This window comes from Copidosoma floridanum, unplaced genomic scaffold (genome assembly GCF_036245765.1).
Source record: "Copidosoma floridanum isolate Cflo_tuat_1 unplaced genomic scaffold, Cflo_Japanese_pri ptg000006l, whole genome shotgun sequence".
Taxonomy (NCBI): domain Eukaryota; kingdom Metazoa; phylum Arthropoda; class Insecta; order Hymenoptera; family Encyrtidae; genus Copidosoma; species Copidosoma floridanum.
Window position 1 is genome coordinate 18,161,092 of NW_028321883.1, and position 18,442 is coordinate 18,179,533.

Genomic DNA, 18,442 nt, shown 5'->3' on the forward strand with positions numbered 1-18,442 from the left:
CGAGTTCCGGCCTGCCGGCGTAAGCCATCGAGGCGCCCACAAAAAAATTAATGAAACCAATTCTGGTTATAAGTACCTACTCTTTCTTATGCATTCTTTCAACCATCCCAATGCCGTTGTAAGGTTTAATTATCTTTTAAAAAGTCTCGCGAACCACATTTAATTACGCTAAGTACCACTCTCTTAAATGTTCGGGTGCTCGTCGCCTACGTGATGAAGTACCCCTGGCCCACGCCCCTCCACTTTTTTCTCTACACCTATGCTACCCGTTCTCTCATTAATCTCATTGCTTCCGTCTATATGGCTACCAACAAAGCTTAACTCTCGCATTGGGTAACAACACCATAAATTGTATGTAATCCAGATAATGCATTGAGAGAACATTCGAAGGTGTGGTCCTTGCATCATCGAAACAGTAGAGAGAGCCGATCATCCGGGTGCTCGACGCCGTGGAAAAGGCCAAGCGGGACATGAAAGGAAGAGCATACCACTGTTGCTAATACGGTGCCAATCCGCAAAATTTCAACGCGTAAGTCTCTAAACCATGATTAAAATGCATGCCCTTTTGGACGTTTGGTCACCCCGACCCCGCGTTCCTGTAAGGTACCTTGCATGTGCACGATTTTCTCTCGCTCGCTTATACGCGCGCGCGTGCCATAAGTAAATATGTGTGTTTTTTCTCTCATCTTTAAAGTATACTTATTATATATGTGTATATAGGTATTCTAACGTCATATAGAGTGTTTTTTTGGTTTCTCGTGATGTGTGTGCGTTGTTTATTTTCCCAGAATAAGTAGGCCCAACAGTGTCGCTGCCGTGCACGCATATATAAAGGGTTTTAGAAGCGAGTTGTTGCCGCGGCGAGAAGCTAGAGAGCTGCACGATGACGCCTTCGGCAGTGCCAGTTTCTACATCGGCTCCAGAGACCGAGACAGCGCCAGCGAGCCAAAAGAAACAGTCTTCGGAGAACAAGGCGCCCCCAATACCGGCCAACCAGACGATGCTTGCGACTCCTCTGCACGTCAAGTCCAAGGGCAGGTAAGTGCAGTTTTCACCACCTTGATGTTCGTTTGTTTGACCAACTTGTGACGTCCTTTTATTTTTGTTTTTCATCGCTACCCACTTGTATTGTTGCTGTTATTCATTTTTTTTTATAATTTGACCACTCAGCTGTAAATACTCAACTGTTAATCTCGCGTTCTCAATCCTCTTTCCCTCTCTCTCCTTCTCCTCCTTCTATCAGTATCCTTTTTAATTTTTCTCACTAAAGCAGGGTGTAAGTACTTAATTGTTTTTTCTTATTTTCGTATGTGGGTTACATTACGTTTCGGAATAGTTTATATTTATTTTTTATTTGTCACTATACCCTGAAAAATTCATTCAAGTACACATGCAACGTGAAATCATTGTTTTCATATAGTGTTTCTAAGTGTGAAGATATTGCTATTTACGCGCGCACTTACACATTTACATGGTAATGTTTTGTTTACAAATCCAACCACAACAATCTTATGATTTACATGACATCGACTCATTAGACTCACATTTTACCCATTACACTAGTAATAAAATTAACTGCCCGGACTAATTTTGTATTTACTAATTTTATCTCAAAATTTTCGACTTTCCTTCTCTGTTTGGCTTTTGACTCCTCCAGTGTAGCTAGAACGCGGTATATACATGTATATATAAATGTGAGGGTGTGTGTGTTCTGTTTTCTTTTTTATTCTATGATATTTTCGAGATGGGTGTTTGGGTGTCTTGAACTTGTAACCATCTCTTTCTTCGTTCAACAACCTGACTCTTCTTTATGTTTACAAAAACTTCTTTTTACCAAAATCTAAAGTAAACATTTTTTTTCTTTAAAAGTACATGGTTGATTATGCCGTTGATGTTTTGATTGTAAATTGTCTTTCAACTGACATTGTCAAAAGCATATCAAATGTTTACATTTGTCTGTATTATTTTTTTACCATCATCAAAGAAAATCAGTAAAAATAATGAATTTCCATTGTAATACTTTAGTGTCTTTTTTAACAGCTGTATTTTCATGATGAAAATAAGTTTTAACTTTACTTATTACATGTATACAGGCTGAAAAGCCCATTTATTTCCAGTTTACTCACATACAACAAGACAGAGATCGAGATTCGAACTTTGGGGCCATGCAAAGTGCACATGGAGTACGATTTATAAAGCCAAAAATTATTTGTAATATTTGAACCAAAGTCCTGAAATTCCTTTATTATGAATGAATTTATCCAAATCTTATTCTTTTTCATTGAAGGCATGAATGTAGTTTACTGTACTGGCTTATCTTTGAGTTTTTAGATGAATTTTATGAAAGAAACTACAGACACCTTATTGTCATCAGATTACTGCTTTTCGCAACTATTACTAGACAACTAATAACATCGTGGCAACTGTCAAGAGTTGTTTCCACACTTTTTTCACAACTACGTTTGATGTTTGAGAGTTTGTTAAGTGACCTTTATGATATAAATTTCAAATGAATAGAGCTAAGATCTAAAGGAAAATTAATTTGGGTTCGTTTTTACGGTACAAAATGTAAAGCTGAACTAGTGGTAAATTAGTATGATAAATCACAAGCGCGGTCATGTATCGGCCTACTAGTTAGTTTTTTATCTTTTATCGTAAAAACATCATAACACATTTTCCATCCAAAAGTTATAGTTTTTTTTTTTATAAACAACCAACAACAAAAGTCTTTGCTCAAGTAATTTAAAAACTGATAGGATAATAGTGATTGCATTCTCATTGGTATTTATTGTCTACTGTTATTTATGAATTGCAAGTGACTGATGATAACATAGCATCCATTCATCGTTTTTACCTGGTGTAGCGTAAGATTATCAAAGTAACCCAGTGCGATAGACTACGAGGCTGTCCTATTGAATGTTTGAGATAGTAAACCAATTTTTTTACGATAAAAATTAATGACCCAATTTTTAACACACAACTTTTCATACACAGGCTTTCTTTGAGAGGTTTGAGCAATGTATCGACGGAAAATATTTCGTGCACTGTCAGCAATGAGATTCAGAGTCAAAGGTCATCAAATTTGGCCAACCAGTCGTATGAAAAGGGTACAGAAGACTCTAATTTCATTGAACTTTCTAGAAAATTTAATATTAAACTAGCAGTTGCTAAAAAGTATCACCTTATACTTGCAAACTGTCCTCAAATACCAGTAGTAAAAATGACAAATGTCAAAGAAGAAATCGTGAGTCCTGCCAGTTCCCCAACTAGGAGTCCAGTTGTCGGTGGTAAAAAAAAAGTTACTCACAAACGGTTATCTGGTACTGTAAAAGTGAAAAGGGAAACTGGTGTATCGGGAAAAGTTGTGAGGAAGCCACTGCATATCTCTAACAGGCTAGAACAATGCTTTGATTCTCTGAATGGGAATATCAAGCAGGAACCACCATCTCCGCCAAATTCGCGAAACCGTGATTTTTACTCGCACAATCATAATGCGTCGAAATCATCAACTGTAAAAAATCCATTGGCAAAAAAAAGAATAGTCGTAGATTCAGATGATGAGTTTGAAAATCCCATGCCGGATCAATTTAGAAAATGTAACAATGTCCCAGATACGATTACTAAAAATGCTTCCAGCAGTATAAGGCTGAATCCAGTTGCGTTCCATAAAAAAAGACAGGCTTTGAAAAATCAACATCCTCATTTTCGAATCATTCCCAAAATATCTAAAACTGCATCCAGAAAAACGGAGGATTTGAAAGATCAAGTTAAAATATCAAGCGAATCAATCAAACTTGATAGAAAAATCGTTTGCAATGGCAAAAGCGAAAATGGTGTTTCTGATGATAATCATTCTGATAGAGAAGTTGGTATGGTTCATAAAACAAGAATAAATCTTGAACATGATGAAATTCAAATGTCTAATGATAGGCTAACAGTGAATTCTTTTGAAGTAAAGAAAAAAAAATCATCAAAACGAATGAGCAATGATGCGTGCAAAATGACAAATAAATATTCAAAAAGTCGAGTTGAAAAATTGAGTGTTACAAACAATAAAAACAATGTTTCACCAACTAAAAGCATAAGTAGTAATGATCTTTGTTCGTCAGTTGACAGTATGACCGTCAACTATCCAGCTCATATGTCAAAGAAAACAAAAATTCGTCATAAAACTGTCGAATCTGATGATAATGATAGCACCAAAAAAAAACTGCTATCATTTGGAGCTGGCTCCAGTAATGAGGAAAAAGTTTTTATAAAATCAGCAAAAAAATCAAGTCAAACAAATACAGATGATAACAATAGCAACAAGACTCAGCCATTGCATCGCGAATTTGGCTCTGACAATGAAAGGAAGGAGTCGAAAAAAAAGAAATTGAAATCGTGTCCTTCGGATCACCATGTTACTTTTAAATCTGATGTTGAAAAGTCTATTCATAATCGTAAGTGTTGACATTTTTTTAAGTATCATTAATTTCTATGTGTTAGGATGAATATTCAAATGTACGTTTCAACGGCATTTTTCATTATTCTGAGCTACCTTTGTCCAGTGTTTATACTTTTTTATGTATTAATTTTCTTTATTTCACCATCGTCGTGACTTGGTGCAATTTAATCTGTAGACAAACGACAAATCTTTGTTGAAAGATAAATTAAAAATATACTCTAAAATTTCTCATTGAAAAAATTTACTTTCAGAAACTAACACATTAAATGATTCTTCGTTGATGACTCGAAAACAGACAATGGGAAAATCCCCATTATTTCGATCATTATCGGAAAAACCTTTGATTAAGATCAATACGTTATCCACAAGAAAAACTATCAAGTTACCCTCCTTTAAAAAGAAGACCCATCATACAGTCAACAGTCGAACGCCATCAAACGATTTAGGAAAACGATGGTACTACGAATTCGTAAGATTTATCATGCCTTATAACTTACGATACTTTACCGATCTAGTATTTTTCTTATCAGCCCAAGCCCCAAGGATAAGTTCGTCAACTCAACAACGCACACTAATTTTCAAACAACTGGATCACCCACATCTCTATTACCTGTAACATCAGAAGATTCTTCTCCACCAATCGGTGGTACCAAGATTAATGTTGGACAAGAACGGCTTATCTTGAATCAAACGCTCAATTTTGAAACCCCAGATAAGCAGAATGCAGAATCTAGCGAATTTAATCATGGTCAGGATGGTGACGAAAGTTTTGAAGACCTGTGCAGAGATGTCAACATGATGGCAGAAAGTGAAAATATTACATTGTATAAAAGCTACGACAACAATAGTAAGCGCCTTAAGACTTGAAAAAAATTATTTCAAATGAAATATTGAACTTAAACATAATTCTTGTATACACCAGTGTATGTATATTTATAGCTTTATCTTATAATTTTCAGACTTGGCACCTCCTATGAACGGTAGTGATAAAGATCAACAAAATTTACAATCCGTGATTAGAGATCCAAGATTAACAAGATCAATCAGCCCACAAAAGAATTTGACTTCTGTTTCAAGAGATCCAAGGTTAAACAGGTCTATGAATTCAACGGCAGAGGCTCCGACTGTCTCAACATCTAGTGCTGTGCCAGAGAAGTCAGGTAAGCTTTTATATCACTTATTCTTTGGTAAATTGTATTGAATGCATTCATTCTTAAACAGCAGATCCAGATCTTAGTGATTCAAACGTGCGCAAAAGAAAGTTTGACGAGGAAAGTGAGCCCTCGGCAAAGGTAGCCAAGCCATCGGAGCCTGATGAGAACAATCAAGTTTTGACCACTGAGCCTTGCACCCTGATGCCAACGACTCCAAGACGACTCTCCGTTCACGAAAGACTTGGACCTATGGCATCCGACCGAGCCAACCAAATCGAGGATCTATTTAATAGGGCTAAGTCACAAGATCCCGATAAGGACAATCAATCAGCGTCATCTCAGCTTTGTAATTCAACGCCTACGACTCCGAGGCGAGTCTCCATTCACGAAAGACTTGGTCCCAAGACTCCTGATCAAAGCCACTCGAACGAATGTGCCTCGATAATCAAAAACGCACTTCATCATGAAAGAAAAACCATAAGTTACGATAGCGAGGAAGAGGGAATCTCGCTACATCCTGACGCTGATGATTTGATCTAGTAAGTCCCTTGATGGGTCTCGAAATTTCATGTAAGCGTAAAATAAATCCAAAAAATTATCATTCAATTTCAGCGAAGAGGAAGATATAGAGTCGAGCCCACGACATGGTAAATTCGAAACCGAGCGCAAGAGTATAGAGGAAGAATTGGCATACACGCCCGTCGAGGACCGGCGGCGACGGTACAATCGTGATCAGCCAAAACAAAGAAGTAATATACCGCCACCAGGAATGGCCACTAATTGGATACCCCCCCGAGAAAAGCATACCGCTGGCAATCAGGAACGATCTCTTCACGCGCTAACGATGAATACCAGAAAAGCCGGGCCAGTAGCGGGTGGCACGACATTCAATAATTTCGTAACGATGAACGAGATGCAAATGATGAGAGATGAGGCCAACTTTCAAATGCAGCAGTTTTATACCGACGAGTACGTGACGTTTGGCAATAACGGCATGATCAACGGTCAGTTCGATAATGTTTCGATGCTCCACATGAACACAAAACCGGCATCCATGGTCAACTTGGCGAATCAGCGTTCAACGTTCTTCAGTCAATATTGTTTTTCAAGTTTACGTGTAGGTAACTGCAGAAAGGAGTCAACTTGCAATTACAAGCATGGAGTGAGTAAATAATATAATTTTAATCAGCTTTTTCATTGGCATACGTACCACGTTATTGTGTCATTTGTAATAAAATGATTTCTTGCAGCTGAATCACTTGTACAATATGATTAAGCATAAAACTACCGAATTGCTTTTTCATCTGATTGACTTCGCTTTGACTCAAGATTTTGAGTATTTCCTCAAACATGCTTGGGTATTAATGTTACCCCATCTTAAGGACCAATGTTTTACGGCTTTTCAAAAGTATTACGAAAAAAGAATGATAACGGACAAAATCATAGACGAACTGCTCAATTTTTGTTTATCAACTAAACTTTATACGGTCGAGTCGTTTGTCAAGCAAATTTCATCGATCATCAAAGTCAATGACACCGAAACAGTGCACAAAATTTGTGCTGTCGTTAAAGGCAAGCTCTCGGAAGGTTTCTGCTGGGAGGCAATCAAAGACTTGTGCCAAAAAGCAGTGCCGCCCCGGGATATGATTGAGCTTACAATATTACAATGCTTGACACGTAAGAAAAATCTGTGTCATATCAAAGAGGTGTATGAACTGGTTCATAACAAACTGAGCAATACGGAAAGGAAAAAAATAAGTCCTGACATGCTCAATAAATTTTACGACCTCGCAAATAAGCAAGTGGTAGGCTTAAATACTAAAGAAGTACTTAATACCGTGCCCTTGATGAGCAATGGCAATACTCCCAAGTAATGGACAAATTTTTTTTATTATATTTAAATCCAAATGAAATTTTTGTACTCAAAATACTATTGTTGTTTGCAGTTTGCCACCAAAACAAAATCCTCTGGAAGGAACCGAAAATCTAAAACCATCGCAGGCCACAATAGAAGCAAGAATAGCAAGGTTTTCTTCTGCAAGCCGTCAGCAGCCCAATAATTCCCCCTTAGAAGAAGGAAACCGTCCTAGAAGTGGCGAAAATATTGGCAATGCAGAATACTTCCTAAAGGAAGTTGGTATGTCACTCAATAACTGAACTGAATGTATATCTGTAACTATTTACTCGTAATTAAATATTTGTACTCTGTTTAAATATAATGAACCGATTTTTGTATGTTTAGAAGCTAATGATCCTGGAAGCGTATGGCGTAAGAGGTATTGGAAATTGTACAATACCGTGAACAATATACAAGCAGGCCTTTCCCACTCTGATTATAGTTACGTTTTTAAAATGCTCAACGACTTTGTTCTTATGGAGAAATTTGATAACCATCTCTACCAACGTGCAGTCTATCAAATCTTGTGCAGCAACGTCTTAGCCTGTGAACGTCATGTTGCTGGAGTTATTCGTCACGCAGGTAATCCTGATCACGTCATTGTCAAGTTTCTTACTCACGATCGTAACAAGCCTGCGTATTAGACGTCTAGCAGACTTAGCTCGAGGTGGTGTTTGATACACAAGACTGTCGGAAAATACATGAATCAAGTTTTTTTGTTAACAATTAGAAACAAATATTTTATTACCAAATTCAAAAGTAATTAATTGATATAATTTTTTCTGTTAATAAGTTATATTAAAAAAAAAAAAAAAATTAACGTTTCCTTTCGCGTTAAAGATGGAGTTAATGTTGGGCAAACAAAGTATATTCTAATATTAAATTTCGGTCTTTTTAGTAAAATGATGAACGCATTGCGTCATGCTTAAAAATAATTCACTTAATGCTAAAAATTGTCAATTATTGACTTCATGTATACTAAGACTTTATTTTTATCTCTAATTGACTTTTAAATACAATTTTACTACATAATGTTTCAATATGACTGTATCTTTTAGTGGTCCTTTATTTTGTATTTGTAATTTATTAAATGGTACTAGAGTACTACGAGACAAGTTTAAATTAGGTAAATATTTATTATGTTTTATAACGGAACAATGAACATTCGTCACATTTAGTTATTAAGTTTCAATTTACAAAATTATCTTGTGAGTTAAGGTAATACTTGCTTTTTTTTGTCTTTATTTTTTCTAAATTTTAAGTTTTAAATAAAGATTTTAAATCGTTTTTTACATTGTTTTAAAACGAGCTTTAGTATAAAATTTTCGTTGTATACATGTCTGTTTAATACATCTTTTTTTTTTAATTTAACCTTCCAAACGAAAATAATACAAGTGTAAAAATGGAAATAATAAAAAAATTGAAAAAAAAAAAAAAAAAAAAAAAAAAAACAGAAAAACAAAAAAAAGTAAAAAGAAGTACGTCTAACAGTCAGTTTTCTATTAATAATCTTTTCAACGAGTAAATCCTGCAATTTCATTTTTTATTATTTTCTTTCAAACAAAGTGCACAGCAGCTCCATGTCCAGCAATATGATAAGCATTTTGTTCGAAGTTGGTTTACTCGCCCTTGCTGATCTGGCCAAAAATACCTTATGGGTGATGGCCCATCAGCTTTTAAGTTCTGTGAAGACGATTGAACCCTTAGAGCCGAGGACTGATTATGTTTTAATCTGCGCTGAAATTTATTTAGCAAATGACGATCCCTTAGAGGCACTCTACTTGCTAAAAAGTGAGTCCTTTTTTTTTCTTTAGTAATCGTACTTATCGCTCAAGCACAGCGTTTACCGTTGATTTTTATTATGTGTAAAATAATGAAGCTTTCAAAAGCTATTAGAAGCTGTCTTGAAGGGAATCGTCGGTGAAATAAATATTTAGGCAACGCTTTTAGAATTATCATAGCTTATATTTTTTTGATTTTATTAGAGAACATTCAAGTAAAGGTTGCTGATACACCACAAGTGTTGTAAAAAAATTTGAATTATTTGATCAATTTAAATGATGTTTTGTACCTACGTATATTCTAAAAGTGTTTTTCAAGTATAATGGTGTGATTTAATAATTTAATAAAGTGATTGGACTCATTGATCTGCACTTGAATATTGATAATTGTACAATTTGAACATTATATGATAAATTCATACATGCAAAACTTTTTCTTTGATATCATTTAAATTGACTCATGAAAACTTCATAAAAGATATTACTTTCACCGACGTTTTCCATCAAACATCTCGTTTTCTATACAAAAAAAAACAAACTTTTTTTATATTACAAAGAGTTCTTTTTCATTTTTGTCGATTCTGCCATAATTGATGAAAGTTAAAAACAACTTTTTAACCATTTAAGTAGTGGAGATTCTTAAGCATGTATTAATTTTATCATTCGAAAATAAACTCAAAATATCGCGAGTGAGTTTTTGTGATGATTTTGAAATAAGTGACAATGAGAGAATAAAATGTTTAAAAAAACGGCACGTAAGTAAAATATTAAAGTGCCAATTATTAAGTTAAATACACATTCTTTTGAATCTGCATTACTGAAACGAATGGAAAATCCTTTTCTTTGAATGTTTTTTTTACTTGTTGTAGAAACTAAGCTGATCAGAACTAATCGTGATGAGTGGCTGGTCAAAGGTAGCACCAAAGATCACGAAAAACACCGGAACAAAGTAGTCCTTTTGCTATTGAGGGCACTTTCTTACAAGGATCAAGAGAAGGCAGTTTATTTATTTCAAGCGATTTTGAAAGATCAGTATATTTCTTACTATCCTATAGGTAAGAATCGAAATGCAAACCTTTTTTTTTTTTTTTTTTTTTCCTATAAAAACCATTGGTGCTCTTAGAAGTTAATTTTTAATCACATATTGTTACAGACCTTCCACTATGGGTAGATAAGTTATCACTGATACTTCTTTATTTTAAAAAGTATGACTTGGCAATCGAAATAAGTAGATTAGTTATGGACAATGATTTAACTTTTCACAAGAGTACTTACAAAGAATTGATTACTCACTTGCTGTCAGTAGACGAAGTTTTGGCTAATCAACTCTTAGAGTATGCAACTCGCATTGGACATTACTCGGATATTCAGGTATATTTTTTTTATTATTTAACTTTATATATGACTGGTACACGTTGATCATGTATAGTAAACTAAACTTCTGATATGTGAATTTCAGATAAAAAATGGTTTTACTCTATTAATCATTGACGTAAATTATACAGAAGAAGAGCTTTATTTAGTAGTTAAAAGGCTGATAAACAGATTAAGTTTAAACTTAGGACCTGTCATTGAACGATTGACACCCAATCAATTGAAAGTTGTCTTGATGTTTGAGGTATGTACTCTGATAAGTAATTTTGTTTTCAATCATACAAAATTAGAAGTTATAAATTTGTTTTTAGGATATACCTAACAGCAAGAGGTTATGTAAAAATGAAATATCTGAGTTAAAACAAGGGGTTGCATTCAAGATAATGAAAAGTAAAATAAAGGTTTTGTTGGCTACACAGTTTAGACCTGCGATGCGAATTTCTGCCCGTAAAGTAGACAAGGGAATTCGAATCGTCAGTCGTACTCTTGTTAAATACTTGCAGAATGTGAATACAACTATGTAAAATAGGAAGGTCATAGTATAGTTTTTATAAAAAATTTTTAGATATCCATTTGACGAACAGTAAGCTTTTTTTAATGAATTTGATTCATTACTATACTGTAATACTAGGTTGTACTGTTAACTCTTGACGTTTTTTATCGTTAAAAAAAAATTCTTAATAACTTTATAGTTTAAAAAAGTGTTTCCCAATTTGACATGCCTGAGGCATGTGCGTTTTAAAAAACGATTAAGTCGTGTTTAGTTTGTAACATACCTGATGTAATATATTTTTTGTACCAAAACTGCAATCTTAAAAATAAACAACACATAAAAGTTACGCTATAAAAAGTCTTTATTTGATAATTTAAAATAATCAATCAGACAAAATTCAACAATCAATAGTCAATAATTTTTTTCTATTTGTATGTAAAGTTTGAGTTGCTCGAACTCGCAAGTCTTTATTGTGCAACTAAATTATGATAATAATAATCCAGTTAGTTGTCAGTTATCACATCGTGAATAGTTTATTATACACTAATTGCATCAGTAAAAGAAAAAACAAATTTCACGTATCACGGTAATTAAAAAACAGGCAAAGCCAACGTGTTTACACGTGAATATTCGCAAAACACCGATAAGCTGAACTTTCGTATCATTTTATAATGAATTGTTGGGAAAATCCAGCTTTTTCTTTAATCATTCAATGTAAAACTTTTAAGGACCAACGGGTAGTTTTTTTTTTTTTTTTTTTAATCGCCGTCGAATAATAGCACATTTTGGTAAAACTTGGAAAAAAAACGTTATGTACACGCTCAGCCATTAGAATTTTTCATCAACGAAAACGATAGTCTCAATCGAATTCAGGAATGTCGTCGAAGGAGTAGCCGGGCACCTTCCGATACGCCTGGATGGCCACTCTGACGTGGTAGGCACCCGGTATAAACATCAAAGCACCGAGAATTATGACTGGCCACATTCTATCTGAATACTGCAAATGTAACATAGATGACTGTTAGTTGTTTTAATTTTTAAAACAACAGATTATTGATGAATGCGCGGCTCACTTTTGTGTCTATGTGGCCGGTGACGATGAGGATACCTATACTCAGCATCACGGTACCTCCGATAAACAGCATAGTGGCGAGCGTGATAGCCTTCCATGGTATTTTTATTGGTGGTGTCACAAACTGTTTCGAGTAAAAAAATTTATTGTTAAAAGAAAGTTGAAAATGGACCGAAAGTAAAAAAGACACCCACTTGTGAGTCGATGAAACCATGGTCGGTCTCGGTTAGCTGAGTGTAATCCACGTTGTCGTATTGTCTGTCTCTTGCGCTTTTTCTCCTTGACATGCTCAATTTGTGGACGTAATCTGTAATTGTTGAGAAAAAAAAAGTAATAATTGAATGTTGTATTACCACTAAAATGTAATGATAGTGCGACAACGTTAGATGTGCATATTGTTTCAAATTTTATTCCAGGCTAGCCTGACAAATAAGAGAGCAAAAATAAGCTCCAGCAAATATTGCTGTTTTGAAGTAATCGCTCTCGAAATAGCGTTGAGTGTAAATATCAAAGGGGCAACCGATATTTCAATCATCGAGCGTTTAGCGAGCGACTTGTCCGTTCGTCTAATGGTTTTTTCAATCACTCCGTATTTTATTAAAAAATTACCGCGACAGTTCGTTGCGATCACCACCAGGTCATTTCGGAAAATACTGTTCTATGTGACCTCGGTTATACCTTCCTCGTACGAGTGATTATTTACAGGAGTTGCGTGTGAATTAATTTTTGTCGTGTCCGAGTTCAGTTTGAATAAAAACAGGCCCTACCCAGACAGCGAATTTGTCGGTGCGAACGCTGTCATACGAATGAAGCTTCCGCGAGAATGCACTTTGCCGTGTCTAGTATGCTAGCGAGTCCTGCGCAATTGTTTTTTTGCATAGAGTCTCAATTGCGATCAATGTATGTTAAGTAGCATTTTAAAGATGCAACGAAATTGAGCGTTTTTCAGTTTCACATCAAATTAAGAACTAAAAATTTAAGTTATGATGAAGATCGTTAAGTTCACTGTGTTGCACTTCAAGCAAAAAAAAAATCGAGAGTATCCGTACCTGTAATAAGTCTGCCGAGAGTTAATTATTTGTAAAACTCTAAAAAAAAACTTCGTCGTGTATTAAGAGTATATAAAATCGCGCCTAAGACTTTGCGTGCTCGGAAAAAACCTACCATTATCACCTTTGCAAACGCGGTCTGTGTCATCCTCAAGGTGTGGTCTCTCGGTACCCCTCAACGATTTCAGTCTTATCAGCATCTCCATCGACTCGACCATCAAAGTGAAAAACAACCGCAATTACACCATTGTTCGTGCAAAAGCTCCGGTATACCAATAGCTACTGCACAACCACCTGTGCGCTACACGCTGCGACTGTACGCTATTATTATTCGTCCCTCGTCTATTATGCATCCAATTGGACACTACGTAGGTATAAGTATATTTATGCATTCGTTTACGTGCATCGCGCCTTGCTGCGCTTATCGATCGCAGCTCCGTTTTCGACTCACATACACAGCCGGCCTCCTTGCCTTGTCTCTGGTATTCTTTTTAACACAACTCGCTCTTACGTTTACTTTTTGCTTTTAGGGTTTTTTCGCTGTGCGATTCTTATCATTGATACCGTCACGCCTCAACTTTGTTGCAATTGGGTGCATGTGATGTGTTGGAACGAGGACTTCTTTTTATTATTAACTTTTAAAATGAAGGTTTTTTTTTATCGTCTTTTCGAAAAAAACCATACCATAGGTGGAAGTGAACAGTTACAATTGAAAAATTGAAAAACATTTTTTTAAGCGATGTAATAGGCGTTTTCGTACACTTGAAGTGCACACACAATTAACCCAGTCAAAAATAATAACTTATTCCAATGGTGGCGCGAAAATTTTGAAAAATGAAAGCTACTTAGCCCCCCCCCCATATGTGTTCTCATAGGCTGGAAAATACACCGCCGTTCCACTGCACGTGCACAGCAGCGCTCCCAAAAGTGGCTACCGAACTTGGGGGGAAATTCAAATTGGCTATATGGAGCAAGACGCAAAACCTCAGATAACTCGACAACATTCCATACACCATAACTTGATCAATTAATCCTAAGCTATTTAACCCAATAACCCAACGCGCCCATACGCAGTATCACAAGCATTAATAATTAATAAAATAAATTAAACAATAACGCAAGCGCCAATCCCCACACAACCCGGGGCGCTTACTGGTCACTTTAATTATTAAGAAAATTAATAAAGTAGAGCAAGCGCCAATCCCCACACAACCCGGGGCGCTTTCTGATCACTTTGTTAATGAATATATTAAATAAAATAACACAAGCGCCAATCCCCACACAACCCGGGGCGCTTACTGGTCACTTTAATTATTAAGAAAATTAATAAAGTAGAGCAAGCGCCAATCCCCACACAACCCGGGGCGCTTTCTGATCACTTTGTTAATGAATATATTAAATAAAATAACACAAGCGCCAATCCCCACACAACCCGGGGCGCTTACTGGTCACTTTAATTATTAAGAAAATTAATAAAGTAGAGCAAGCGCCAATCCCCACACAACCCGGGGCGCTTTCTGATCACTTTGTTAATGAATATATTAAATAAAATAACACAAGCCTTAATCCCCACACAACCCGGGGCACTTTCTGGTCACTTTGTTAATTGATGTAATAAGTAAAATAACACAAAAGCCAATCCCCACACGACCCGGGGCACTTACTAGTCACTTTAATTATTAATAAAATAAGTAACATAACACAAGCCTTAATCCCCACACAACCCGGGGCACTTTCTGGTCACTTTGTTAATTGATGTAATAAGTAAAATAACACAAGCGCCAATCCTCACACAACCAGGGCGCTTTATGATCATTTTGTTAATTAATATAACGAATAAAATAACACAAGCCCCGATCCACACACAACCCATGGCGCCTACTGGTCGCTTTAATTATTAATAAAATAACACAAGCGCCAATCCTCACACAACCAGGGCGCTTTCTGATCATTTTGTTAATTAATATAATAAATAAAATAACACAAGCCCCGATCCCCACACAACCCGGGGCGCTTACTGGTTGTGTGGGGATTGGCGATTGCTCTACTTTATCAACTTTGTTAATAATTAAAGCGACCAGAAAGCGTCGCAGGTTGTGTGGGGATTGGCGCTTGCTCTACTTTATTAATTTTCTTAATAATTAAAGTGACCAGTAAGCGCCCCAGGTTTTATGGGGATTGGCGCTTACTCTACTTTGATAATTTTGTTAATAATTAAAGTGACTAGTAAGTGCCCCGGGTCGTGTGGGGATTGGCTTTTGTGTTATTTTACTTATTACATCAATTAACAAAGTGACCAGAAAGTGCCCCGGGTTGTGTGGGGATTAAGGCTTGTGTTATGTTACTTATTTTATTAATAATTAAAGTGACCAGAAAGCGCCCCGGGTTGTGTGGGGATTGGCGCTTGCTCTACTTTATTAATTTTCTTAATAATTAAAGTGACCAGTAAGCGCCCCGGGTTGTGTGGGGATTGGCGCTTGTGTTATTTTATTTAATATATTCATTAACAAAGTGATCAGAAAGCGCCCCGGGTTGTGTGGGGATTGGCGCTTGCTCTACTTTATTAATTTTCTTAATAATCAAAGTGACCAGTAAGCGCCCCGGGTTGTGTGGGGATTGGCGCTTGTGTTATTTTATTTAATATATTCATTAACAAAGTGATCAGAAAGCGCCCCGGGTTGTGTGGGGATTGGCGCTTGCTCTACTTTATTAATTTTCTTAATAATTAAAGTGACCAGTAAGCGCCCCGGGTTGTGTGGGGATTGGCGCTTGCGTTATTGTTTAATTTATTTTATTAATTATTAATGCTTGTGATACTGCGTATGGGCGCGTTGGGTTATTGGGTTAAATAGCTTAGGATTAATTGATCAAGTTATGGTGTATGGAATGTTGTCGAGTTATCTGAGGTTTTGCGTCTTGCTCCATATAGCCAATTTGAATTTCCCCCCAAGTTCGATAGCCACTTTTGGGAGCGCTGGTGCACAGTGTGTACACACGCACACACACATGATAAAAGTAATATTTAACAACCCACTCGACTCATGCGACTTTAACTTGCAAGAGACATATGTATAACCTTAACTTTTATCAAAACTTGTTAAATTTGTTGAATAACATTGGTATCTTTTTTTTGCATAATCTTCCTGTATTACTTATCGAGGTTTCACAAATATTCGTGTGTAAAGAGAAGTGAATTGTCAAATATTTACCGTTAACTCGTATAAGACAATTTCTCCAGTATTATTCTACATCACTTGCAATTATATCAAATTGATCGAGTAACATGTACGAAAAAGCTCATACGTGTGTAGTCTCTTGTGCACTACCGAAATCGATATACTTGCACTTTAAAAATTAAACAATTCTATATATACTTATGTTTTACGTTTGACACTCTCCCAATGTTGGATCAGATCGCGGTCTAATCGTGAGTAGTGTGAACAGGCACGCAAAGTAATGTATAAAATGTCGTCCAGAGCGGGAGATTTTGATACATCCTTTCGCGTTAAATAAAACTTTGTTCAACTCTCGCGTAGACCATTGAAAAAAAAAAATTGTAAACCAACTATTTGTTCGGTACTATTAAAGAAATTAAATACACGTGTCAAGTATTATACAAGTTACAAATAGAAAAAAAACTATTGCAAGTATGTACACCTACAGTTGGCAACGTAGCTTGCCATAAAATAAAAGTTTACGTAACAGCCACTAGATGGCAGCACCCGTAATGTCACATTGATTTTGCTCACATTTATTTGAGTGAATTATCATCGGTGCAGGACTACTATGGAAAACTTGCATCCTCGAGAGAAACTTGATTCACCAAAAACGAGCTCTTAGATTTTTTGTACTTCAAGTAAATATAACAAACGCTCCAAACGCACTTGTATTGTCCTTAACAACTTGTTTCCATGAAAAATTGTAACGGTCGCTTTGTGTCAGAGCCATGCGAAATGTATCCCTTATTGCTCCGTTGACTTTTCATAAAAATTTTCGAATAAATTTCCTCCGCACCGGCGTTACAAACCTGTATTACTCAAAAACAACTCACCCCACATGTCGATTCCCTCGACCGCGGCATCGAATGTTTTTTGTTTTTCCAATCTAATCTGCGTGCTGTATTGTCCTTCCCCCACCTCGTGGCCACTTCCCCCGATGCCTATGATAACTCGACACCTGAAACACAAGGCTCACGTGAGCACAACGTGCCATTCAATGGTCCTTAAAATTGAACATCTGCAGTATCACGCTGCCCTTCGAGGCTCGCCAACCTCGCGAAGTACTTTCCTTTTTTCTTTTTCCATTATTTAAAAATGTACATGTTTACGTAAGCTCGAGTTACGGAGAGGGGGGAAATCATGAATATTGATATACAATGCCGAGTTGCGTAAATTCGGTCCTTATTGACGCGAACTCGTAAAAAGCCGAACGACCGAGTACGGCTGTGCCGCAGCCGCAAAGGAAGGAGAGTCACAGTAAAGAGGACGCGGTATTATATACCTACTCGTACATATTGTAACAACGAGAAAACGATGCATAAATGAAACAATTGGTCAAAGATGTAGAAAATCTCGCGGTGAGTGTATGTATTATGACTACGCCAAGCACTTACCTATACCAGCACTTCCGAGTTAAAAGCGGAGCGAGCACTTTGTAAGGAAGTGACGTCGAACTACCCCCCCGGGCGCGTCACCTTCGCCGTTCAATCGTGTGTACACGCACTGTGTGGAAGGTACACAAACCGGGGGCTTTTCCACGGCGTCAACATATAGGTATTATGTGCACTATAGCGCACAGATAAGAAGCTCCGACGATCAATTCGGAGGCTGCGCGACGATGCGCGGGAAAAGGGAGCTTTACTCGCGAGAGGTGTGGATGACGATTCAAGGGCATACGAGAGACGGGCGCGAATAATTAATAACCGATCATCGGCAAAGAGAGTCGCGTCCGAGTGGGAATTATTTCTAGGGTGCCGCGTGCAATATTAACCGGGGTTGCGCACCACCGGGACAGACCTTCGTGTGTGCATATAGAGTGCAGGATAGGAAGGAGCCACACGGCAATGTGACCCCTTTGGCCCATGAAAACGTAATGAGGGATGACGCAGGGGAGAGGAAGGGGGGGGTGGAAAAAAAGAGAGGCTTTGACTTTTACCTATACTTATGCTTACGAGGA

At 36.7% G+C, this 18,442-nt stretch overlaps 2 protein-coding genes across 7 annotated transcripts; one reads left to right on the forward strand and one right to left on the reverse strand.

Moving 5' to 3' along the window:
- The first annotated feature begins 87 nt into the window (after positions 1-87).
- LOC106640482 (uncharacterized) lies at positions 88-11,492 on the forward strand. 2 transcript variants are annotated; one of them, XM_089598274.1, is made up of 16 exons: positions 88-529; positions 789-1,038; positions 2,995-4,442; positions 4,699-4,903; positions 4,978-5,294; positions 5,407-5,607; positions 5,669-6,140; positions 6,214-6,763; positions 6,852-7,471; positions 7,548-7,738; positions 7,844-8,080; positions 9,065-9,289; positions 10,149-10,334; positions 10,433-10,650; positions 10,739-10,897; positions 10,965-11,492. In XM_089598274.1, exons 2-16 carry the CDS (start codon positions 884-886, stop codon positions 11,175-11,177), a joined length of 5,397 nt encoding a protein of 1,798 aa, XP_089454400.1. In that variant the 5' UTR covers positions 88-529; positions 789-883; the 3' UTR covers positions 11,178-11,492. The 2 variants fall into 2 exon arrangements, with proteins under 2 accessions (XP_089454400.1, XP_089454402.1); XM_089598276.1 differs by having other exon boundaries at positions 5,672-6,140.
- Positions 11,493-11,495: 3 nt separating this feature from the next.
- Positions 11,496-17,924, reverse strand: LOC106640484 (transmembrane protein 230). 5 transcript variants are annotated; one of them, XM_089598277.1, is made up of 5 exons: positions 17,880-17,924; positions 17,319-17,443; positions 12,413-12,525; positions 12,220-12,342; positions 11,496-12,143 (listed from the first exon to the last, which is right to left on the reverse strand). In XM_089598277.1, the coding sequence occupies exons 2-5, from the start codon at positions 17,323-17,325 to the stop codon at positions 12,006-12,008; spliced, it is 381 nt and encodes a 126-aa protein (XP_089454403.1). In that variant the 5' UTR covers positions 17,326-17,443; positions 17,880-17,924; the 3' UTR covers positions 11,496-12,005. The 5 variants fall into 5 exon arrangements, with proteins under 5 accessions (XP_089454403.1, XP_014210032.1, XP_014210031.1 ...); XM_014354546.2 differs by lacking the exons at positions 17,319-17,443; positions 17,880-17,924 and adding an exon at positions 16,653-16,681; XM_014354545.2 differs by lacking the exons at positions 17,319-17,443; positions 17,880-17,924 and adding an exon at positions 16,477-16,640.
- Between the last annotated feature and the right edge of the window lie 518 nt (positions 17,925-18,442).